At 39.4% G+C, this 25352-nt stretch overlaps 1 protein-coding gene across 5 annotated transcripts in view; it reads left to right on the top strand.

The window, feature by feature from the left end:
• The window catches only part of agtpbp1 (ATP/GTP binding carboxypeptidase 1), a 96670-nt gene that overhangs the window by 47449 nt on the left and 23869 nt on the right, over positions 1-25352 (top strand). For 3 of the 5 annotated variants that reach the window (XM_041227117.1, XM_041227125.1, XM_041227151.1), the window contains 8 exons: positions 2219-2306; positions 6679-6823; positions 9122-9272; positions 10964-11144; positions 14830-14959; positions 16540-16671; positions 18244-18420; positions 20373-20533. In XM_041227117.1, coding sequence (XP_041083051.1) covers positions 2219-2306; positions 6679-6823; positions 9122-9272; positions 10964-11144; positions 14830-14959; positions 16540-16671; positions 18244-18420; positions 20373-20533 — 1165 coding nt within the window. Of the gene's footprint in view, positions 1-2218; positions 2307-6678; positions 6824-9121; positions 9273-10963; positions 11145-14829; positions 14960-16539; positions 16672-18243; positions 18421-20372; positions 20534-23288; positions 23333-25352 lie in introns of all 5 variants that reach the window. The other 2 variants (XM_041227134.1, XM_041227144.1) reach the window with 1 other exon arrangement.

Here is a 25352-nt window from a genome sequence, read left to right as displayed (position 1 = left end):
GCGCCTGGGCCCTCTGCAGGCCTGGTTCAACAGCAGCCCACTCTAAACCGCGACCACCTATTGACAGTGTCCCACCACTGTCTAAAGACACTCTCTTGGTGGTAACAGCCATCCCATCAACCCTGAGCGTAGTGCTGAGCAGTGTTGCCAGAAAGGAGGTCATCTACACAGTCACGTCCAGCCTGGGATGGGACACTGTGTGAAATGGCCGGGGTGTTCATGGTGTGTGGAACCCTCCATGGCAGGATCTCCAGATCAATGTTTTAAAGCTGCAGGCAGTTTACCTGACAATGTAGAATGTTTTGCAGGAGGGTCAAGGCAAATATGTGCTTGTCAGTATAGACAACACAACAGTGTGGCGTACATCAACCACCAGGATGGCCTCTGGCCTCAGGTTTTCATTGTGTGGTCCATTACAGTTTGCTGTGGCCACTTGAGAACCTCCTCTCACTGTGGGTACAGCATCTGCCTGGGGTGACAAAGTGGGCAGCGGACGTCCTCTCAAGGGGTCCCCAGCAGCTCAGAGTGGAGGCTTCACTTTCAGCTGGTGAGCCTCATCTGGGAGAGGTTCGGGAGAGCACAGATCACAGACCTCTTTGCCTCCCAGGAATCAACCCCCTGTCCCCTCGTTTCTCCATAATGGGAGGCAGAGAATCTCTGAGAGTAGATGCCTTGGAACACCAGTGGCCATGGCATCTGTTATATGCCTTCCCACTGCTCTCCCTGCTCCCGCTGTATCTGGAGAAAATCAGGCAGTACTGGGCCAAGGTGATACTAGTAGCCTCATATTGGCCCAGGAGGTTTTCAACCCTGATGCAGCTCCTGAGAGGCCAGCTGTGGAGACTGCAGACGCGACCTGCTCAGTCTGGCATGGGGGACCTTATGGCATTCCGACCCATCAAGCCTGCAATTCTGGGTTCTGCCCCTGAACGTCTGGGTCTGCCAATCAAGGTTATTGACACACTACAATATGCCTGAGCAACATCCACATGTTCCCAGTACAGGTACAAGTGGGGAGTCTTTCAGAAGTGGTGTCTGCCTCGTGGGTTTGACCCTACTACTTGTCTGATGGCAGTAATATTGCAATTTTTGCAGGACCTGTTTGATGAGCGGAAATCTCCCTCCACAGTAAAGGTCTATGTGGCAGCTATTTCAGCTTTCCATGTTAAAATTGATTCAGTCTCCTCAAGAGCTCACTTCCTAGCAGGGCAATTTTTGAAAGGGGCTTGGCTGCTTCGGCTGCCTATAAAGGAGTGTTCCTAGCTGGAGCTTAAATATGGTGCTTAATGCACTCATGAAGCCTCCATTTGAGCCCCTGCATTCAGCTGCATTCAGCTGGGTGAGTGAGATGCAAGCATTCTTTACAGAGAAAGCCTGCTTAATTTTTAGAGGCTAGGACAAAAGTCACACTCTGTACCAATCCAGCCCTTTAGCAGAAGACTCAGTTTTTCATGTAAACCAGTCTGTAGAATTGGAGGCTTTCCACCCACCTCCTTTCCAGTCTGACAGAGAGTGACAGCTCCGTACACTCTGCCCAGTGTGGGCCCTAGCATACTATGTTGACAGGACAAAAAGTTGGAGGCAGTCCGAACAATTTTTTGTCTGCTATGGGGCGAAGTCCCATGTTCAAGCCCCATCTAAGCAGTGGTTGCCCAAGTGAATAGCAGAAGGTCAGGACTGCCTATGAGCTGGCCAACTTGCCCCCCCCCCCCCAGAAAAGCTCACTGCCCATTCCACTAGTGGCATGGCAACTTTTTCGGCTTTATTTCGGGATGCATATGTAATGCAGCGGTGTGGGCTTCTCTCCATACCTTCTATAGACTTAATGTCATGGATCCTTAAAACCCTGGTTTTGCAACTAGAGTGGCTTACTAATTGACCCTTACAGTATAGGCATAGAGTTGAGTTCTCCCTCAATTTTTTCACCCTAGTGTCACAGGCTCAGTGAGCAGCTTTGGTATACAATATTGAGGATTAGCTTCTTTAGGAAGTCAATACCCATTCGGTAAGGGTTACATTTCTATTTCAGGGAACCAGGGTTATGATAATAACCTCACGTTATGGCAAGATTGAACCTGTAGTTTGACACGTTGAACAGAAGTTTGATATAAACTCTATAGTAGCGTGTTCAGCAATATCATGAGGGTTCAATACCCACAGACAATGCAAGAATAGAGTTAAAGTATATGGTATAATCTTATTCCTTCCTTTCCCTAAGGAATGCAAGCTTTAATGTATTCAGTCCAGGAAGCATTAAGCGGTAGACCACGGTGGATTCGCACAGGAACAGATATCTGTTACTACAAGTATGTATACTTATTCAAAAGCCCCTGTACCATAATGGACCATAGTAATCTTCTAGCAGATCTTTAGTTGGTGCTCCCCCTGTGCAGACTGTTTCAAAATCTGATTAATCAAATGCAACAAGAAGTCTTGAGATGTAATGATCACATATACTCAGAGTGGTCGATAGCTCAGATTATGGGCCAGTAAGGATGATATAGATGTTGAGTTCATATAACAAACAGAACACATGACAAATGTCAGTTCCATTAGGATTGGAACAGTAGGTGTTTGCAGTGTGCTCTGGGTGTATTACTAAATTTAAAAGCCATTAACCACTTCAACTCCTGATGTAAAAATGAAACCCCTTCCCAGGTACCAGATTTTGAAAATAATAATATATAATAATATAATGTTTTCAAACCAGTAATTACTATAAAATGTTAACATATGATGAATAAAACACAAATAAATGACCTAAATTGTGTTTTTAATCAACCCTTTGTGCTCCTGTGTACAACATACCCATGTTCAATATAGAGATTTTTTTTTTTTTGAACAATGAAAACAAAAACGCTGCTAATTACAATACTAATCAGTAAACAGTAATTATCAAATAAAAATCAAACAGAATCAAAACATGTGCCATTATCGACTTGCTGTGTGCCATTTATTGAAATGTTCAATATAACAGAATCCGGGGTTGCCTTCGCAACCGCTGCACATTTTTCTTGTGTCTTTTGTTTTCAGTTTCGTAGCAGACTCTGCACCTTTGTTGCGGTCTCTGCTTCCCTTATGTTGGAGGAATAGTCACAAATGCATATACACAGCTACTTTGCGCAGTCACTGTGATGGATCTGGCTCCCGCAGACGCCTGCTTTATTGCCTTGTAGCCGGTGCTGTGTTTTGATAGTATTTTGTCACAGCACTCCCATTTCAAACCAAACAGCTTCACGTTTGAAGCTGGCTTACTGGTAAAGTAGCTGCATGTTCTTTTGTTTGTACAGTTTGTACTGTTCTTGGCTCCACATCCTCTTCATCATCACCACAGAGTGATAAGTCAGCATCGCTGTTGCTGGTATCGAAATCCTCTTCTAACTTCACCCCCAGTTGTCGCTTTCCAAGTACAGTGCCAATAGAAAGTCTACATCCCCTTTAAAAATGTTCACCTTTTGTTGCCTTATAGCCTGGAATTAAAATGCATTTTTTTCATTTACCTATACACCCTACCCCACTACTTCCAAGTGAAAAATTAATTACAAATAAAAACTGAAATAGGTTGGTTAGATAAGTGTCCACCCGCTTGTAATAGCAATCCTAAATTAGCTGAGGTGTAACCAGTCGCCTTCAAAATCACACACCAAGTTAAGTGGCCTCCACCTGTGTTAAATGATAGTGATTCACATTATTTCAGGATCAATTCAGCAGTTCCTGTAGGTTCCCTCTGCTGGGTAGTGCATTTCAAAGCAAAGACTCAACCATAAACACCAAGGAGCTTTTAAAAGAACTCCAGGACAAAGTTGTTGAAAGGCACAGATCAAGGGATGGGTATAAACAAATATCAAAGGCCTTGAATATCCCTTGGAGCACGGTCAAGACGATTATTAAGAAGTGGAAGGTGCATGGCATCATCAAGACCTTGCCTAGATCAGGCCGTCCATCCAAACTGGATGACCGAGCAAGAAGGAGGCTACAAAGAGGACAGTGGCAACTTTGCAAGAGCTACAGGCTTTTATGGCCAAGACTGGTCAAAGTGTGCATGTGACAACAATATCCCAAGCACTCCACAAATCTGGCCTGTATGGTAGGGTGGCAAGAAGGAAGTCATTACTCAAGAAAGCCCACCTTGAATCCTGTTTGAAGTACAGTTTGCAAAAAAAATACTGAGGAGATTCTGTAGCTATGTGGCAAAAAGTTTTGTGGTCTGACGAAACAAAAATGTAACTTTTTGGCCTAAATGCAAAGCGTTTTGTTTGATGTAAACCCAACACAGCGCATCACCCGAAGAACGCCATCCCCACTGTGAAGCATGGTGGAGGCAGCATCATGTAATGGGGATGTTTCTCATCGGCAGGGACTGGGGCACTTGACAGGACAGAAGGGAAAATGAATGGAGCAAAGTACAGAGAAGTCCTTGAGAACTGCTGCCCTCTGCAAGAAAGCTGAAACTGGGACGGAAGTTCACCTTTCAGCATGACAATGACCCAAAGCACACAGCCAAAGCTACACTGGAGTGGCTAAGGAATAAAAAGGTAAATGTCCTTGAGTGGCACAGTCAGAGCCCTGACCTAAATCCAATCGAAAATTTGTAGCATGACTTGAAGATTGCTGTCCATCAACGCTCTCCAAGGAACATGACAGAGCTTGAACAGTTTTGTAATGAAGAATGGTCAAATATTGCCAAATCTAGGTGTGCAAAGTTGGTAATTGCTGCCAAAGGTGCTTCCACCAAGTATTAACTCAGGGAGGGGAGGGAGTGGAGACTTATCCAATTATGATCATTCAGTTTTGTATTTTTTAATATATAATTTTTGTTCTCAATAAAAACCTTTTTTCCCTTAACATTGTGGACTATGGCGTGTAGATAAGTGGGAAAAATCCTCATTTAAATGCACTGACACAACAAACACTAAACAAGTAAAACTAATAATAAAACAGAAAATAATAATTAAAAACTATATAAAAGTTGAAAGGCTTCCCGCAATGTGTCTGTCTTCTAAACTCCCACAGGTAGATTGGAACCGCTACATAACACGCAATTGGATACAAATGTCACCTGACCCTCTCCCGACTTTCATGGCACATTCCACAGTACTAGCACTGCCTTAGGGAATGAAACCTGAAACGCTAGACTGAGAAACCGCTCGTAGAATAGAATGGGAAACTTGACATACGCATGTACGGCATGGTGTTGAAGTGGTTAAGATAAACAAGAATACTTTTAATTGTACTTAGAGTTAAATTATATACAATTAAATATTTGCCTGTGCAAACTAAACATCTTGAAGAGTTCTAGTTTTATAGTACAAATGCTTTAAATGTTCATCTGCTTCATACATAGCTTGCTGCACCTAATTTAGTGTGACAGTTGACCTGGAGAATGTAGACCTGAAGTTGTACAGACTTAGTAAAATTAAAACAATTACCGTTAGATTAATATTCTCATTTAACAATGTTAAACCCAAATGGAATAGTGAGTGATAAAGCAGTGTTCTTTCACTGCTTGACTGATTGCGAAAACTGGACTCAGAGGAGCTGGAATGTATCCAGATGTAATGCAAGCTTGTGAGATTAAAATCTTGTACAGGAACACAGTTCCTTCATCATATATTTGTAATGTTTTCTACTGGTTTATCCTGTTGATCGGATTAGTCACACATAATAAAGACTACTAGCCCATAAATAATTAAAACTATACTGCTGTTCAAAAGAAGTGCGATTCAACAGCTATTGGTTAGCCATGTTGATCTTTAAAGTAAACACCTTCTTGTACAACAGCTAGTAGGTATTCCTGTAGTTCAGGACACACATGACAGTTTGAACATTAATTACCTCAACGCCACTTGATTCACATACATGTGATACACTGATAGATAGATCAAGGGGTACTTATAAGGGTGGAGATGGGGTTGGCGGAGGGATGCGATGAATCAGATGAAAGGAGCGAGTTACTTTATATTCTCTGATTGGTGCAAATTAGATTACAATGTGTATAGGATGCAATCCTTCTCCCTTAAACTTAATTTAGTCTAATTCTGACTGTACTTTTCTGTAGACTGGTGCCATGCCACTAAACCCTCATATTGCTATTTTTTATTGACAATTGAAGGCATCCATGCAAGTACATATTATTTCCAGTTATCTTGATTTCTAAGAAAGTCTTACAACGCACCCACGTCATGCAGTCATTTTATAACTACTGCACATGGAGTGTGGTATTGCATCCTGTTGTGTGTTATTGCTTACATACAGAATAAGAGTTAACAGTAAAATGTTTAATCACAATTTTATAAGCAGTTCTCCAGATTAATGCAAAAATGTAAGTATAGGAAAAAGATGGACATATGTGTGGTTAGAGAGACATCCCCATATATCCTAAGTATCTGATATTCTCAATAATTTATTACAGTTAATACCAAGTTTCATGAACAGTGGATAAGCAGTTCTCCATATATATGCAGAAAGTGTGAAGTGTGATGTAGAATGTTCAACTACCTCTATTATGACCCCTTTTTGAATAATAATGTCAGGATCTTCAAAAACTTCTCTGTTTCACATAAGTTGGGCTTATCAAGTACTTGCAATTGTGCCTTTATTTGTTGCATGTTGTCATGCGGTAAGTGTGGTGTTCTCTACTAAATGTGCTTTTTGTTTTCATTATGTTTCATCATCAAGAAACCACTTTTCGAGGAGTTCCATTGCTGCTGGGGGTCAGAAAGGAAAGTCTTACTATACAATCACATTTACAGTGACCTTCCAGCATAAGGATGATGTCTGTTACTTTGCTTACCACTACCCATATACCTATTCTACTTTAAAGGTAAAAAAAAAAAAAAAAAAAAAAAAGAAAGAAAATCAAAGCAACTTTGTTAACATCTATCTGAGTGTTCAATTAGTCCCATGCACATAGTACAGCCATTTTTCAGAAGTAGTTTCTGGGTATCATTAAGCAGGGCTAAGTGGACTACAACTTTTATTATTCGACAAAGCAGCAAGCTATGTGCGCAAAAAACGCTACAAGATTCTACTTCAAGAAGAGATTTATTGCAAAAAAAAAGCTAATATTAGCTAATATCACAACTACTTCTATGTATGCCTAAATTCATTATCTGTTTTATTTGTTTATTTTAATTCACACAAGGAATTGTAGCGTGTTAGAGCAGTTCACCAACTATTTTAAATATACAGTCAGCACTCGCATATCACACCCTGTAACATTTTGACTTCAGTGACGCAAAATCGCATTATTTCATTTAGGCCCGTTCCGACCCATGTCTGTTTTTCAGGGAACATACACAAAAAAAGGAGGCTTCCATTTAGATGTATTGGTTTTGTTGGTGCAGTACTATATTTTTAACAAATAAGTATTTTAATTTAGAACTATATGATTCTGAAAGGGATGGGACATTATGAAATTTGCACGGTATGATAACCGTTAAAAAAAATACTGTGGTAACCTTAATATCACATATATCACATGTATACAGTACATCATGCAAGTTATCAAATAAAAGCTCAAAAGAAAGACTAATGTAAATCACTTAAAGTACCGTAATTCACAAAAATAAAATCAACAAATGACACTTGCTTTCATGGAATGATTTAAACATTTGGTATTTAGTATTTTACTATGCTAAATAACTTGGTACGTTTCTTTTTTTATAAAGACAATCAGAATAATAATAAAAAAACCCTAAGGTTTACACTCTCAATGTTATACAACAACAGTATTAAGATCTATTTGCTCAAAATGACGTGGTGCTGTAGTTTGTTAAAACATTTTAACGTATAAAATTAAATAAATACTTTGTTTAGCTGATGGCAAATAGAATTGGGAAATGATCAGTCTTTTGCTTAAAACACAAACATGTACCCATACAGGTTATTATTTAAGAACAGAGATGAGTCATTTATTTTTTCAACTGGATAAATAACATATGTATAGCAAAAAAAAAAAAAAAAACTAAAACGTGTTATTGGATTTACATTTATGACATTGCACAAGTAAACTTCCAATGATTATTACACATGTGGAGTTTGTAAAAAAAAAAAAAAAAAAAAAAAAAGAAAGATTTCTTCACTTACCTAAGAAAAATGGAATACTGTTACAACTAGTTTAAACAAAACAATGCTGATAATAAGTAGGCTGTCCTGCTGCACTCGCGGGTTTGTTTTATTTGAGACATTGGTCGTGTTCTTATAGTGCAGATTTCTGCAGTTCTGCACCATGCTGCACCGAATCTCGGAGATGCGCTGTAGACAGTAGTGTACCTAAACCGCGGTAAACCGAAAAACCAGTATACACACCCATCCCTAATTCTGAAAATATCCCTTGCCAAAACTAGACACGGCACGTTAACTGTAATACAGTACATACTTTTAAATCCGATACTTATTGTAGCAGTATGTAAAATTTCCCATTAACATGAAATTTAAATGTTATCAATGCACAGAACTGCATAAAATATAAAAGACAATGCAATTTAGCAAAACCAAAAGGTAAAAACAAACGAACAAAAAAAACGTAGTTTCCATAACTAAAATAGTATCCAAAGTCAGTATTCAAAATTGCAGAATATAATGCTCGATAAGCCCCTAATGTCACAGTTCACTTGCAAATGAAGATGCACAAAAACAACTAAAGATTACCCGTAAAAATTGTTTTGGCTGCATTTTCGTCATGTGAAACTGGAGGAAGCGCTGCGTAACTGCACAATATAAGACAGACTGATTTGGCATTAGAAAGTTTTTTTTATTTCTTTTAAACGCGGACTGTGACGAATATTTAGATAAATTGTAACACTGAAGAGATGGGCTTTGTATCAAAGTCAGAAATCACGTGTGATGGGTAAGTGCATTCATTTGTTACACACACACACACACACACACACACACACACATATATATATATATATATATATATATATATATATATATAGATATATATATATATATATATATATATATATATATATATATATATATATATATATATATATATTAAAAAAATGGGGATTGATTTTATTCTTAATACAAGGGCGGTATAACTCACTGACATCTATCTGGGTAATGGATATCCGAGTGTTGACTGTATACTTGTATTTATTTTTCTGCAAAGATGCATCTTCAGAAACTGGGGTCTATGCACAGCCCTCAGATTTACTACCGACAAGATGTGCTCTGTGAGACCCTAGGTGGAAACAGCTGTCCTGTCTTGACTATAACAGCGATGCCAGAGACTAAGTGTTATGAACAGATCTGTCACTTCAGTAAGTACAAAATCTGTGTTGCTTTAATTAATACATTTTATTTTTCAAACAGCCAAGCACTAATTGCACTCATTGGCACTCAACAGTTTTCACATTAAAACCGTACTGACAGATAAATGCCTCTAATGCCTAGTTCCCTTTCAAGTTTGAAATGTAACCATTAACAAGTGGGTATTTACCTCCTAAAGACCTGAAACCCGAATAAGGTAAAACAAAGCTGCTCAGCCGAACCTATAACGCAGTCATGTCTGCCCCCGAAGGTATAAATGACTGCACATACAAGAGAGTCTGTTCAGATAAGTATTTGTTACTTTTTCTGCTATAGATTTTTGCATTTTTTGTGTTTTCACGCAAATTATATGTGATTATTAAAAATAATTGCTGTATTAGTTTTACTAATTATGTGCATTTATGCACTTCCTAGTGCCAAGTGAGATGGTGGCCTCAGACCGATCCTCTACCTCACAGGTCAACCTGTATCTGAGCCGAAGGAGGTTAAAAATGTTGACAATGCAACAGCTGTTGCATTCAGTCAGGTCAGGCAACTATTTCTACATCCCCATAAAACCAGTGCACAGGACGTACCTGTGGTTCACCTTTCAGGGAACAGCGTACAAGCTCCGTATCCTGCCATTTGGCCTCTCCCTAGTTTCCTGTGCCTTTTGGAAGTGCATGGAAGCTGTCCTGGCCCCATTGAGACTCAGTGACATCAGAGTACTCAATTATTCATCCGACTGGCTCATTTGTGCACAGTACACCTGCCCGGGATGACAAACTTAGCGGCGGACCGCCTATCAGAGGAAGTTCAGAATGGAGGCTTCACTCTGAGGTGGTGAGCCTCATTTGGGAGAGATTTGGGAAAGCAGGGATAGATGTCAGGGATAGAGCAAGAATAGATGACAGCTATTTCAGCTTGTCTTGTCAAAATTGACTCGATCTCCCCAGGAGCCCTCTTCCTGGAGGGGCAATTTTTGAAAGGAGCTCAGCAGCTTCGACTGTCTATGAAGGATATTGCAGAGGCTGTCCATGTGGATAGCAGACAATTTGAAATGCCTATGAGCGAGCCAACTTGCTTCCTCCAGAAAAGCTCACTGCCCATTCCAATAGGGGTATGGCAACTTTGTGGGCTTTATTTCAGGGTGCATCTGTCAAGGACATTTACAATGCAGTAGTGTGGGCTACTGTCCATACCTTTACTAGTACATCCTCAGAACCCTGGTTTTCAGTTGACCCTTACAACGCAGCCATAGAGGTGAGTTTTTAGCCATTGTACTTGTTACTGGGGTTCTGAATGGTAACGAACAAGGCAGCTTAGCCTTGTAGCATTCCGGTCGTGCAGCAACAGCTTGGGTATACTGACCCATTTGGTAATGGTTACATTTCATACTTGAAAGGAAACACTGGGTTATTAACAATAGAAATGCAACCATTAACCTTCAAGGTCGTTGCATCCATGATTGCAGCAGGCTTGAAAGAAAAATGATACTGAGATCTGTGAGCACAGTCCTTTATACCCTCGGGGGCAGGCATGACTGCATCACAAGCTCAGCTGAGCTTTAGAAGGAAAATTCCCATTTGGTAATGTTTAAATTTCTGTTTCAGACAAAAACAACAACAAAAAAAAAACTTAGAGAAGAGACTAGAGGTAGGCTGCATTTCAGTTAATTAAACTTGTTTCCTTCACTTTCCAGGAAATCGGCCTTACATTTTTCTCAGTGCTCGTGTACATCCTGGGGAGACTAATGCAAGCTGGGTAATGAAAGGAACTCTGGAGTTCTTGATGAGCAGCAGCCCCATGGCTCAGAGCCTACGAGAATCGTACATTTTCAAAATCGTTCCCATGCTAAATCCAGATGGAGTCATCAATGGAAAGTGAGTTTTTTTTTTCTCTTGTGTGTTTTCTGTTTCTTTTTTACAGAGACTAGTGCAGGCCTGCCTGCAATTTGATGCTATAGCACACATGCAGCAAAGAGCAGCTGCTGGGAACAGCAGCGCTGTGCAGGATCAAAATATTTGCTTTCATCGGAACTGCTTACAATCTCTTCCACGGTATCTTGTTGCCGTTTTGGTGATAGCTTTAACATCACCATTATGAAGGTTGTTAGTGCCATTCTAACAAGCAGACTTCCCTCAGTCTTGTGTGTGATACTGAATGAGTGGTTTTGCCAGTGGCTTGTACAGGTGGGCATCCCTGTACGTTGCCACAAGTGGTGACTGCGAACCAGTGGACCCGTACAGTATCCGTACCCAGATCATGACCTGCTCCGCTCCAGACCCGGTACTGAAACTGGAACCAGGGTTACCGCACCAGTCCCGAAACTGTCCAGGACCGTACCCTTACCGACCCAGTGCTAAAGTCACCGAACCGGTATTGTACCGACCTGGTGCTAAAGTCACCGAATCAACCTGGTTCAGACGCGGTACTGTCCCTGACGGTACCCGTACCTACCCGGTGCTAAAGGCAATGAACCGGTACCGACCTGGTACCGTACAGTACCGACCCAGTGCTAAAGTCACCTAACCAACCTGGTACCGACCTGGTTGAGACCCGATACCTATAGTACACAGTAAAGTATCGACCCACGGATAAAGTCACCGAACCGGTACGTCCGGATTCCTACTCGACACCGTCCCGGTGCTACGGTCACCGAACTGGTACCGACCCGGTCCTACACGGTGGTCCGCTGCCGACCAGTGCTCAGGTCATGAGAGCAGGCAATTTTGGACAGCACTTTGGCAATAAGGAGCTCTTGTCAGGCCAAGTGAATACATCAATCGTAGAAATAATAACACATGTATTAAGGAGGGGTGTATCTAAACAAATCCAACTTCCTAAAATATGCAATCATTTTCGAAAAAGAAAACTTTAAATAGGAAATGAAGCAGACTTTACATTATAGAGATAAAAGTCACCACCAGAACTCTTTGGATTCCCATGATGCACCACATCGGTGGAGATGGAAAAAAAGGGGGAGTTGACTATCTTGTATATATCGAAGATCTTTGCTGAGGCTGAGACTCTCATTCTGTTGGGCGACTTTGTGCCATGCAGCCACTCCTTCCCTTCTATCAGCAATGCAAGGTGCTGACGCATGCGCTGTTAAATACTCATCGATTGTCCCCCCAATCAACAGCCTGTCCTGTGACCTCTGACGTATTTTTGACAGTGATTTCACTCTCTATCCAACTCGTAATTTTGCGAGTTGTACTCGTGTCTTTTTGAGTCGTACTCGTAACTTTGTGATTTGTACCATTAGCTTTTCTTGAGTCGTACTCGTATTTTTGATTTATACTTGTATTTTTGATTTGTACCTGTAATTAGAAGTACAAATTCGCTTTACGCATACAAATATTTTTGACGGTGATTTCTCTCCGTACAGCAGAGACTATAGATATCAGCAGGACTTGGGACTTAATGTATGCACACAAGGGTTGAAATGCATTTTATTTTCCTGCGAAAGAACTAAACAAAGTGTAAAAGAGCCTAAATAATTAATTATTAATACAAAGCTTGTTTTATTAACATTGTCTTTATTACGCCAGCCAGAGACCCGGTCTTACAACTGCATTGTCCTGTTTTCTACATTTTCTTTAAATCCTCAAATTAATAACACTATGTAACACAATTTTTGTTCCTGGGTAGTAAGTGTTATTTCCTAATTGCTTATGCCTCAAAAGTATAGAAAATGGCTATTATTCCCCACAAACTTTGCTTTTGTGACCAGGACAGTGATATTTCAAAATATCACTCTTTCCAATGGGAAAACGGGCAAATGTGTGTCTTTTCGTTCACATAAAGTCAGAAAAAAACAACATATGAATCCAAACTAACATATATTTATACTAAAGTAATACAAAAATGACTACAAAAGATTTAGAAGTGAGTAGTTTGTGAGTGAGTAGTCGAGATTTACGATTATACTGTAAATACGCTGTGTGAGTGGTTTTTTGCATACTTCAAATGGAATTCAAGGTGGGCTTTCTTGAGTAAAATACAGGCTAGATTTGTGGAGTGCTTGGGATATTGTTGTCACATGCACACTTTGACCAGTCTTGGCCATAAAAATCTGTAGATCTTGCAAAGTTGCCAAAAATAAACATTTACAACATTAGATGCTTAGTGTTGCAAATAAGCCCAAACTAGTGGATGATTAGCTCAAGTTCAAGAGCTCTTGCCTTGTGTGTGCCCGCACTGAAATTATTGTGTGTGGCTTCTTTTGTAGGTTCAGTGTTTAGGATTATTATTATTATTATTATTATTATTATTATTATTATTATTATTATTATTAGTTATTGTTAAAACTCAAACAACACAGGGAAAGGAAGCTGCCACAAAAACAGAAATTAACAAGAACAATTGAAAGTGTACATAGTTCTTTTTTTTACTGTTAACAATTAAAAGGGATTGACTCTGATTTAAACAAGTTGCATTTGAGATCCAAAGGAACAAGAACATTAAAAGAAAAGACATGCTACACAACATATTTCAGCCCTTGTACACAGGTAAGAAAAAATAGATTTAACTTGAAACTAAATATATTTTTTACCTCAACCTCAGCTTTATTTGACTGGATACCTACATCAAGTTTCACAACCCTATTTTAATGTCCTAAAAAAACCCAAACATTTATCTGTTTTTGGCAGGTGCTGTTTTGTATTGTATTGGCATCCCTGGGTTTGCGAAACCAGCAGTTAAAGTTCACTTATTATTTGGTATACATTCTAATTTCAGGTTTAATCTGAATCTTAACTTCATTCAATTTGGGTTCTTGAGCAAAAAATCCAACACAACAGTGGATCCCAGATTCCTGACACTTTTCAGCTTTTTTTTTACACTTCTCCTCACTTTCATCTCTGACCATAGGACGAGTATTGCATGGTGAGGGTCTCAATGATTGCATGCCAAGGAAAAAGCCACTCTTAGGAAACCATTACAAGGACACTTGATCATTCATCCTTGACCATGATACACTTGAATGACTATGACTGAAGCATATGCACTTAATCACCTAATTAGCGAATCAGTTGATTACACACTGGTTATGGAGTGATTTCAACTGTTGAATTGCAAGCTTGAATAAAAGCAATAAATAAAAAAACAATATGTCACTTCTGTCAAGAGAGTAGCGCCTTGGTGCAATTGGCATGTTGGAGACTGTGCTAGGGCAGTATACTGTGGCTCGCTGTCTTGGGTGCTCACAACCTGCAATTTCAACCCTGGCGAGCCAGGATAACCAATCACACTGTCAATGACAGGCCACGAACTGGGAGACCAAGAGTCACAACACCTGCCCAAGATCGACAGATAATTTTGCAGCATCTTCGTGATGTCGCTTGTCAATCGGCACAATAAAAAGTCACTGCACCTGCTCTAAAACAGAGTTTGTAATTTTTCGATCACATCTAGTGAATTTTATCCAAATATAAGTGGTGTGTGTGTGCATATATATATATATATATATATATATATATATATATATATATATATATATATATATATATATATATATATATATATATATATATATAATCTTGGATGTGTTTTTGTTTTCCAAAGCCACCGGTGCTCCTTAAGTGGTGAAGATCTCAACAGGCAGTGGCAGAGCCCAAACCCTGATCTTCATCCCACCATCTATCACACCAAAAGCTTGTTGCAGTACCTAGCTGCAATACAGCGGACCCCACTAGTAAGGACAAAACAACTGGATAATTGTGTTATTTGTATTCACAACTACTATTGCTACTGAAGGTCAATAATTAATCTTCAGCTGATGAACCAGACCTTAGTTTAGCTAATTTTGCTCAAGAAAGAATGTTCATCATGATCTTGATATCCTCAGACCATGGTTGAAAAAAAAATTACACAAATCAACTAGCTTTTAAACAATATTGCTGCAAATGCTAAAGTTAAACCCCCTTGTAGAACAATAGACTAACGTTAAACTATGACCTAGATCGTTAAGACATCAAAGACAGAATACAAAGTATGAAGAAGTATATATATATATATATATATCATATATATATATATATAATATATATATTATATATATGCATGTACGATTTTTAGTGACTGGGCGACTTGATTACAGTGACTGTGAATAACTAGACGGTGAGTTCAAGTACAAGCTTGCGCTACATATCTGGTTTCAATTGAAATGCCATTATCGATCAGACAGCAATCCTTTGTACAGAGATGTTTAATACCAATTGTGATTTATGATGCGTCATAGCATTGTTGTTGCTCTTATATCATCCATTGTGTTGAGTCTTCTCATATTCATCATTACCTTCTCATTTCCTGCAAAGGTGTTTTTGATTTTGCAAGTGTATTTAAAAAGATTATGGTAGAATGCCATACAAATCAGGTATCCACATACAGTTCAGGAGATGATAATCAATTCAGTTCACATTTACACTTTCATTTATTTCTTTGACATCTTTATCCTGGCTCTTGTTTCTCTTTTTATTACACATCATAATTAAAGCTGCATTTTTTTCATGGTTATTACAGATTTTACGATTTCTGTGAAATGTACCCATTGCCAAACAATATGTAGTTCCCTGGGCAAATTTCTTTTTCTGAAAGAATAGTGTAAATATACACATTTAGTATCACTTAAAAATAAGCAATCGTTTGACTTATTGACGCATTACCTGTTACACTTCATTTAGCAATCCTGGCAGCCGGCTTAGTTTGCTTCTAGTAAATGATTAAACACACTATATAGACTGAAAAAGACACCAGCTGCATCAAAGATCGGAATTATTTCTACTAAAGATCACTTTGTCAAGTACAAGAAGGGACGTTTCACATGTCTGTTGTTCTTTTAACATTTATTTATGTGTGTGTTTTTTTTTTTTTATTATTTTGTTTCATAAATCCATGATAGTGAGGTAGACTATCTTTAAAAGTTTGACATAAAAAATGAAATTTTCTACAATGTAGCATTTACTTTTTTTTCAGGAAAGCATTTAAATATTTAGGAACATTTGTTGCATGATAATTCTAGAGAAAATGATCAATTTTGAATGTGACGATTCTATTATTTTTTTTTTGTTTTAATCAATATTATGTTTAATCTTGAAATACCTATTTTTAGACCGTGAAATGCCATTTCTTACCATGAAAAAAAAAGTGTCCTAATCATAATTGTGTTGTTATTCCAGAGGAATCTTGTAGTTTTTAAAGAATAATGAAAGTAATAGTTCTGAACAACTGAAAACCACCCTGCTGAATTTTGTTTTCTATTTGCCCATTTTCTAGGTATATTGTGATTATCATGGTCATTCTCGCAAAAAGAATGTATTTATGTATGGCTGCAGTATCAAAGAAACTGTATGGCAGACTAATGTGAGTGCCGCCTCATGTGAACTTCAAGAAGACCTGGGATACAGGGTAAGTAAAACCCTTTTTATGTATGTATTACTAATACCAAGATGTCCCATTGCATCAGTATTCCAGAAACGCTATTCTGTGAAAGAAACTTTGCAAAATTAAATAACAATGCTTGTTGGTATGCTGGTGACTGAAAGAGGTTAGAGATTACAGTGAGAGGTGCCATGAGGTGTGGGCTATTTATTTACCCTGGCTTTCTTTAGAGATTGGATTGCTGATTGTCCTTTGTGGCCAGATATATGGCTGTAGACAGGGGCTCTATAAAGTACTGGTCAGTAGAGTCTGTGTAATCCCCCACACCTGCATCTCCACGTGGAGGCAAGTCGTTTCTTTAGAAGTAAACCTGTGATAGTTTTTGGTTTTAAAAAAAAAAAAAAAAAAAGGATACATCTGTATTTATGGCCATATTTTTTGTTATTTTGATCTGCTGATTTATGTACCGTCAAACAAGTTTTAAAGTCTAGTTACTATTCTGATTCATATGTTGCACTTATTGTGTTAAATCACCAGGATATAAATATCTGTCCACAAAGACCTAGGTACTGTAGCATTTTCAGTGGTTGTTATAAGCAGGTTTATTTGTACATGGTCAATGGTAAAAATAAGTCATAAATCACTGCAGAAATGATTGGTTGACTTTCCTCAAGTATAGACCTACCTCTGTGTCAGCACCATGGTTCAGAGATGCTGTAAATGTAGTAGTAGGATTTTAGACCATTGTTATTAACATGGCAGACAAATCCACAAGATATTGTTAGCATATATGAGAGAAACATTTGGGTCCACTAACTTATTTTAAGAAATTGTTTAGAATGATACTCTGCCAGTTGTTAATGTGTTAAGTTCACAGCTGACTGTCAGTTCCTTGTCTTTCAGCACATTCAGCTTATCTGAACACTTTATCACTAATGTAATTATTTTAACCCTGACAAGACGGCAGACATTCTATTTTTTTTTCTGTCCACCTTTTCCTTCCCCTATTTCCAGTCTAACATTTTGTTTGGCGCACAATGATCAAGTTGATGGAATGTAGAGCTTCAGGGTGTAGACACCTATAGTTTTGGGGGAGATAACCCCAAGTGATAGGTCAAGACTGGGCATAAAGTTATGCTATTTGCGCAATAGGTCAGTATGTGCCCTTGTAAATATTTATCAGAGTAAAAGCATAGCAAAGTGTAATAAAGCATAGTGAAAGGGTAGGTAAGCAGTGTAAAAAATAAACAAGGTATGGTAAAGCATATTAATATACATGGCAAACCAGGGTAAACTGGTAAATGCACAGTAAAACAGCAAAATGACCCAGCCCTCTACTCTCTCGCACCATGGCAGGATGAAAACTGTTATCTGCTGTTTAGATCAGCCTGGAAGCTTAATAGAATGTCAAGGTTTCTAGTTAATCCTGAATTAGTAGGGACCCAATTTATAAACTCAAAACAGGCAGAAAGTAGCACTGTATCTCCTTGTATGAGCAGGGCTCTTCTGAACAGTATATGTAAGATGTGACTTTGTGGTAAACCTGCATTCAAATACAAAACATTAGATAAACAGTGCCCTTTCTCTTTATTTCGCTAGACTCTTCCCAAGATTTTAAGTCAGATAGCCCCAGCATTCTGCATGAGTAGCTGCAGTTTTGTAGTTGAAAAATCCAAGGAGTCCACTGCACGTGTGGTGGTATGGCGTGAGATTGGAGTGCAGAAGAGCTACACCATGGAAAGTACTTTGTGTGGTTGCGATCAAGGGAAATATAAGGTAAGTACAGATGCAAGCATATTGCTTAGATCTCTGATGCTAAAGAATACAGGTATAATATAAACCATTGATGAATGTGTCTTTGTATGCTAATAAGTAGGCATTTTGTATGTTTGTTTTATATTTTAAATTCAGTTTTTTGAAAGTAGCTTGAATTTTCTTTCCATTTTAAAGTGTTCTGCAAGTGGCTGCAGTCTGTGTAGTACTGATATGTGTTTCAGGTATATACCATAGTGATCATTGTAGAAACCAATTTTGGGGGGCAAGTTGAACACCCACCTAATCTTTCTGCATGTGGTAGTGAACGGATACCAGTTGGGGTACGATGGCACTTGTGAGATGTTTTGCTTCATCAAATGTTCTTAGCAGAGAAAGATAATACCCTGGCAGATGTTTGGAACCACCCAGGCCTTAGATCCCTACAAGTGTTCTCTTTACCAAACGGTGACTAGGGAGTAATATATATGGATCTTCACTAAGAAAAGGATTTTGGGATGATGCTCTTCTCCTCATTGAAGCACTACTCATTTTTTTTTTTTTTTTTTTAAGTTAACCAGAGCTCGGTTCTTTTATGGTTCATCTATGCAACTTACAAAGAAAAATGATTCTGTCACTGCTAAGTGCACTGCACATGGGGAAGCTATGGTCTGAAGTTTGTTGGTCGAATTACCTCTTTTGTACATTATTTAGTACATGAACTTGCAACAAAATGATATGATCAGAGTTTGGTCTTAGTGGTGCAGTGGTTAAAGCGAGGGGCTTGTTACCAGGAGGCTCCAGGTTAAATCCCAGCCACTGCCTCACTGTGTATGACCTTGAGCAAGTCACTTAACCTCCTTCAGATGAGTCGTAAAACCAAGGTCCTATTGTAAGTGACTCTAGCAACAGTTGTGATGCATAGTTTACCCCCAAGTCCCTGTAAGATGCTTTGGATAAGTGTCTGCTAAATGACTAAATAATAATATAAAAGCAGTGTAATTTTCTCTAATATGATACTGATTTAAATAAGAGTGATTAACTACTTGTTATAGTTCAAAAGGCATGTTATTAAATAATTTTGTATGCAACACATCCAGGAGCTACCCTAAACCTGATTTCAGAACTCGTCTGTTTTACTATCAAAATGTTGGTTGCACATGCAGGAAGATTCATACATTGTCTATGCAGAACAAAGAAGCCTACATTTTCAGAACAAAGGAGGAACAACAATCTTGTCGTCTTCCTATTTTCATAAATATAGGAAGTATTTTGAAAACGAGGCAGTTATTCTCTGGTGAAACAGCAAATAAAAACAGTGAAAAAGTTACCCCTTGCCAAAATAAACATATTTTTGGCTCCGTACTTTCTAGGAAATTATTGTTAGTCATATGTTTCACCCCTTTCTTTAATTGCCCACATGCTGATCTCCAGGATCCCATAGAATGGATTTAGTAGATGGCCTGAATAATATTTGTACAGATGTGAATTAAATTGTTTTTGTATTCAACATAGACTGTTTTTATAGTTTTTTATTGCAGTTAGGGTCCCAAGACCCTATAGTTCCCATTTTAACTTCCTATTTAAAAATTATGTCTAAACTTACTAGATCAGTTATGAAACTAAAAAACTTTAAGCAGTTGAGAATGTGCACACACTTCAGTTTTTTGTTATTGTTTTGCTTATATGTTCTTTATTTAGGACTCATAGCATGCATTTCTTTAAAATGTACTATTGTTCGCTAATGACACTTTCCCAGCTCCACTACATATGTGATGGGACACAGTATACACTGTGGATGTAGGTCATGTTGATAGTTTTTGATGATACTGTTAGCTCAGTTTTGTTTTTAATGACATTAATGATGGTGGGTATATTTCTAATGCATGTACTGTAATTGTTTTTTGTTCATTGTGCAATACAATTGAGGTTACATGACTGCCAGCCCCTTCTGATACTATCTGTTATTTTAACAGGGTCTTCAAATAGGGACAAAGGAACTGGAGGAGATGGGAGCCAAGTTCTGTGTTGGGTTGCTGCGTTTAAAAAGATTGACCTCTCCGATGGAGTACAAGCATCCATCCCACTTCCTGGACTTGGAGAATGATTTGATTGAGTCCAGCTGTAAAGTCACAAGGTAGGCCAATTTCTATTTCCTAAGCTTTCCTTTTAAGAAACAAGCTGTATTACAAAAATTAAAAAATACTGAATGGACATTTTTTGCATACTCGTATATAAATAATAATCCTAATAAAAAAAATACGAAATGCCTTGTATTAGCCTCTAGAGCCCTCACATTTCATATCAAACGTGTTGCAAAGCTGATTAACCCATAGCAAGCTGAGCCTAATGAAAAAGTTTCATTTCAGATTAATGAAAATACATAATACTAATTCCTGGCATCATCGAACCATTTTGTATTATTATTATGATTTTATTTTGTAAACGCTGGTTGGGAACTCTATTTTGACTAGTTCTGTAGAAATTGCACATCATCATAAATCAAGTTGTTTTGCTTCTGCTTATGATAATCATTTTATAATGTGTTAAAAACATTTGCCTTGTTTTTAATGCATTTTGGCAGTGTAAAATTTAAGGGTCACAGTAGTGAATGGAAATAAATTAAGTGCATGCTGTTTAAAGAGTCTAGATATACATAACTAAGCACATAGATATCACTTAAGCATTTAATGCAGTACAACTTGGTATTTTCTGAATACCAGATAGCTGGAGGTCAGAGCTTCCGCTGCTGATCTGGACAGTCACTTATCCTTAAGAGCTAAAATTGAATAAATTAATTGGAAGACAGGATACAGGTCATGTCGGCAGAAGTCCCTTGCCATATACCACAAATGCATTTTTAACAACCATCTTCTTTCATATTACAGCATGTTGTTGCTTGTTTTTACCTGTTCATTGCATTAATAAAATGCTGCTGTAACCAACAAGGCTAGAAATGTGTATTTCCGTTTTGAGCAGTCTCACATGGCGCAGATTTAACTCTAGATGTCTCTGTAACTATACATTGTAGCAATCAATACTAGATACTGGATAATAAGTTCCTTTTCAAATACGAAATGTAACCATTACCAAATCCTGAATATTGTATACCAAAGCTGCTGTTTGAGCCTCTGATGGAGTCATGGCCTGCCCCCGAGGGCACAAAAGGACTGCGCTCACAGATCTTAGTGCAATTTTTCCTTTCAAGACTGACCTGATCAGAGAACCTAGTTCAGATAAGTATATTGTTGCTTCTATCTGTATATGTTTTGCATTTATTCTGTTTTTACACAAATTCTATGTGATATTTAAACTAATTTCTGTAATAGTTTTTACTAATTACATGTATAGCGTGTATTACAGCTTGTTGCTTTTTACGCCCCCTGCGTGAAGCCAGCGGCTCGAGTCGCTCCTTCCCAGGGATCCAGTGAAATAAGTCTGCTCACTCTGTGCTCCCCCCAGGCTGCTTAGCTCCGGCTGGAGCTTATTTTATTTTTCATTTTTACTTTTTAGCTGCCTGCTCTGACAAGCATGTCAGGTCTCTGAGGTGATCCTCAAGAGAGCCTATTTAACCAGTGCGTTCACCGCACGGCTAGGGAACTACACATCCTGGTAGCCTACCAGTTGCATTTGCTGCAGTCTATCTCGGAGAACCACAGGCCCTCGCCACAAGCTGGATGAGCTGCGCCTGGTTAACAAAAACCTGCTCAGTGTGTCCAAGATCAGTGGACAGTCTGTAGGTAGAAACCTGGCTGAGCTGGTAGTTTCCTGTAGACAGCTTTGGCTTTCCCAGGCATGCGTGCCTGATGGTGACAAAGCACTGCTGTTGATGCCCCAATCACTCCAGGGCATACGTTTGGTCCCACGGTGGACGAGATTCTGCAGCGCCCTCTCTGTTTGTGGGAATCCACTAAGGTTCACACCCATTCGATAATGGTTACATTTTTGTACTTGAAAGGGAACGATAGCTTATTATCATAACCCTGTTTCCCTGAAATAGAAGTATAACCATTAACCTTCACTGCGTCCATGATTGCAGCAGGCTTGAAGGAAAAATGACACACAGATCTGTGAGCACGGTTCTTTTGTGCCCTCTGGGGCGGTCAATGACTGTGTCATAGGCTCGGAAAAGGCAGCTTTGGTATACAATATTCAGGATTCGGACCTTTAGCGGGTAAATACCCTTTGAGTAACGGTTACATTTCTATTTCAGGGAACTTTGTTGTTTTTTTTTTTTGTTTGGTTTTTTTTTGACAATGCTTCTTGTCTGATTTAAAGATTCTTTTTTACTGTTACAGTTGTACCTTATACCTGTTACAACCAGCCCTAAATATATGGCAATTAGCTAACAAATGTCTTGAAAATACCTGTAACACAATAAAACCATTTTGCTGGTTTGATGTAGTATTAAAAAGAAAGACAAAGTAACTATTTCCAGCATGGAAAAACAATGTGATTTTTATTTCATCAGAATAGTTGAGAGGACCTTTTAAAGTACTGGTCAGTGCCAGTTCCATTCAGTGGAGGCTAAGACATTTCTTGCTTCTGAAGCTGTCTGGAGAATGTCTGTTACAGTAGGATCAAAAACTGTACTTGGTGAACAAGCTATCATATAATGAATGGCATAATTTGAAGGTACAAACAGAGAAACTCAATTCTGCAGTTTAACAAGGCTACATGTAGAAGCATGATAAGGTATTGGGGTAAAAGGAAACTGTATTGCATAATTAAACAATTATGAAGATGGATGAACACAGCTAAAAAGCATTTTAGGTTTAGAGGTCAACAGAAAGGTCATGGAGCATGGGACTTGTAATATATCATTTTCTAATTGCTGGTTAGCACATTTTAATACAATATACTGAACAAATAATTTTTTGTTTTATTCCCAGCTGCTATGAAACCAGCCGTCAAATCATGAATTACTGAACTCTAGGTAATGCATGATTTAGTATATTATCTTAAAAGAAAATACAGCTAAATGAGTACTGTATGTTTTGTAGGTATCTTTCTGTTTTACTAATGATAGAAACAACTTGACTTTGTGCTCTCTCCGCAGGCACCATTAAATTTCAAAGGAGTTAAATTGAATTCTTATTTTTAATTACGTGACTTTTTTGTGTGTACTGTACTTGTGTTATTACTGTTTTCTGTGGAGAAATAATTTTCTTCTGTAGTATTGTCTGTGTGTGTTTTTTTACAGAAATACTGGCAGAGCTGGTGGGCTCAGCAGAGCTGCGCTGGACCAAGATACGTGCTTCGGTTGAGATTGCTTGCAGTCTCATCCACAGTATCTTGCTGCTGTTTTGGTGACACCATTTCGTTGGTACTGACTCAGTGGTTTTGCCAGTGGACATTCCTGTACATTACAACCCGCAGTAACTGCGAACTGGTGGAAACTTACCGTATCGGTACCGAGGTCACTGACCTAGTACTATACCATACTGAACCGGGACTGAGGTTACCCTGCCGGTGCCATTCTTGTTCTGACCTGTCGCTCTTCCCCATCGCCTTCTGGTAGAGAGGTGGCTGCAGCCTCTCTACCAGGTGGCTCTGTGCCAAGGGAGAGCGGATGACGCACTTGGTAGAAAGTAGCCCACACAGAAAGCCGTCTTCCTCATCTTCCTCTGCCTCGCCTTCTTTCCAAAGGAATAAGAAAAAGAGTCACCGTTCCAAGTGACCTATAGTAGTATTCTGGTAGCTTACCAGTCCTATTTGCTGAGGTCCCTCTCTGACAGTCACAGGTCATCACCAGAACAGCTGGATGACCTCCGCTTGGTTAACAAGAACCTGCTCAGTGTATCAAAACTGAACGGGCAGGCTGTAGCTAGGAACCTGGCTGAACTGATAGCTGCACTTAGGCAACTTTGGTTTTCCCAGGCACGCGTGCCTGACGGGGGGACTAAACCAGCAAACCAGCAGCAAAATGGCGCCCAAGACCCCAGCCCCAGCAGCCTCAAAGACGACACAGCCTGCTGCCAGAGGCGGTGTTCGGAACCGGCCCGCGGCTACTTTTGTGGAGGCTTTATTAGGTTTCACCGCCCGGCGCAGAGACAGAATCCACAGTCTTTTCAGGGAGCCATCTGGAGGTATGGCATCAGTGCGCCAGAGACATCTGGGTGCTTACTACCGTTCAGATCGGCTACTCTCTGTCCCCCTCCCTTTCGGGGTATGACTCCGACCCGCAAGACTCTGCATTGGTCTCCCAGGAGGTAGCAGCTTTGCTGCAAAAATGGGCTATTCACATGATAGAACCCCTCCAGTTGTAGGAAGGGTTCTACTCCAGGCACTTCCTAGTGCCCAAGCAGGATGGTGGCCTCAGACCAATCGTCGACCTTATACAGATCAACCTGTCTCTGCGCCGAAGGAGGTTCAAAATATTGATGATGCATCAGCTGTTGCAGTGCATCAGGCCAGCTGATCACCACGGTGCACATCAAAGATGTCTATTTCCACATCCCCATAAAACCAGTGCACAAGAAGTACCTGTGGTTTGCCGTTCAGTGAATAACGTACTAGTTCTGCGTCTTGCTATTTGGCCTCTCTCTGGCTCCCAGTGACTTCTGGAAGTGCATGGAAGCTATCCTGGCCCCACTGAGACTCAAAGGAATCAGAGTGCTCAATTACTGGGAAGACTCATTCATTTGTGCCCACTCTCCAGCACAGGCAGAGGCCCACATGGAACTTGTCATCTCCAGGTCTGTCCACTCTATCGAGCGGAAGAGTGCAGAGAATAACTGCCCGTTTAGAGCTCTTTCAGCTCAACAGAGTTCTCACAGTAGTGATGTTCTGTAGACTTCTGGACTTGATGACAGCAGCTTCACAGACCCTTCCATTGGGTCTCCTGCCCATGTGCCTGCCCTCCTGCAGGCCTGGTTCAACAGCAGGGGTATTCAGCCCGCGCTGAACTGCAACTGCCTGTTGACAGTGTTCTGTCACTGTCTAAAGTCATTCTC

Source organism: Polyodon spathula, chromosome 2 (genome assembly GCF_017654505.1).
Source record: "Polyodon spathula isolate WHYD16114869_AA chromosome 2, ASM1765450v1, whole genome shotgun sequence".
Classification (NCBI taxonomy): Eukaryota; Metazoa; Chordata; class Actinopteri; order Acipenseriformes; family Polyodontidae; genus Polyodon; species Polyodon spathula.
The sequence above is the reverse complement of the archived record's forward strand: the minus strand, read 5'-3'. Positions and strand labels throughout refer to the sequence as shown.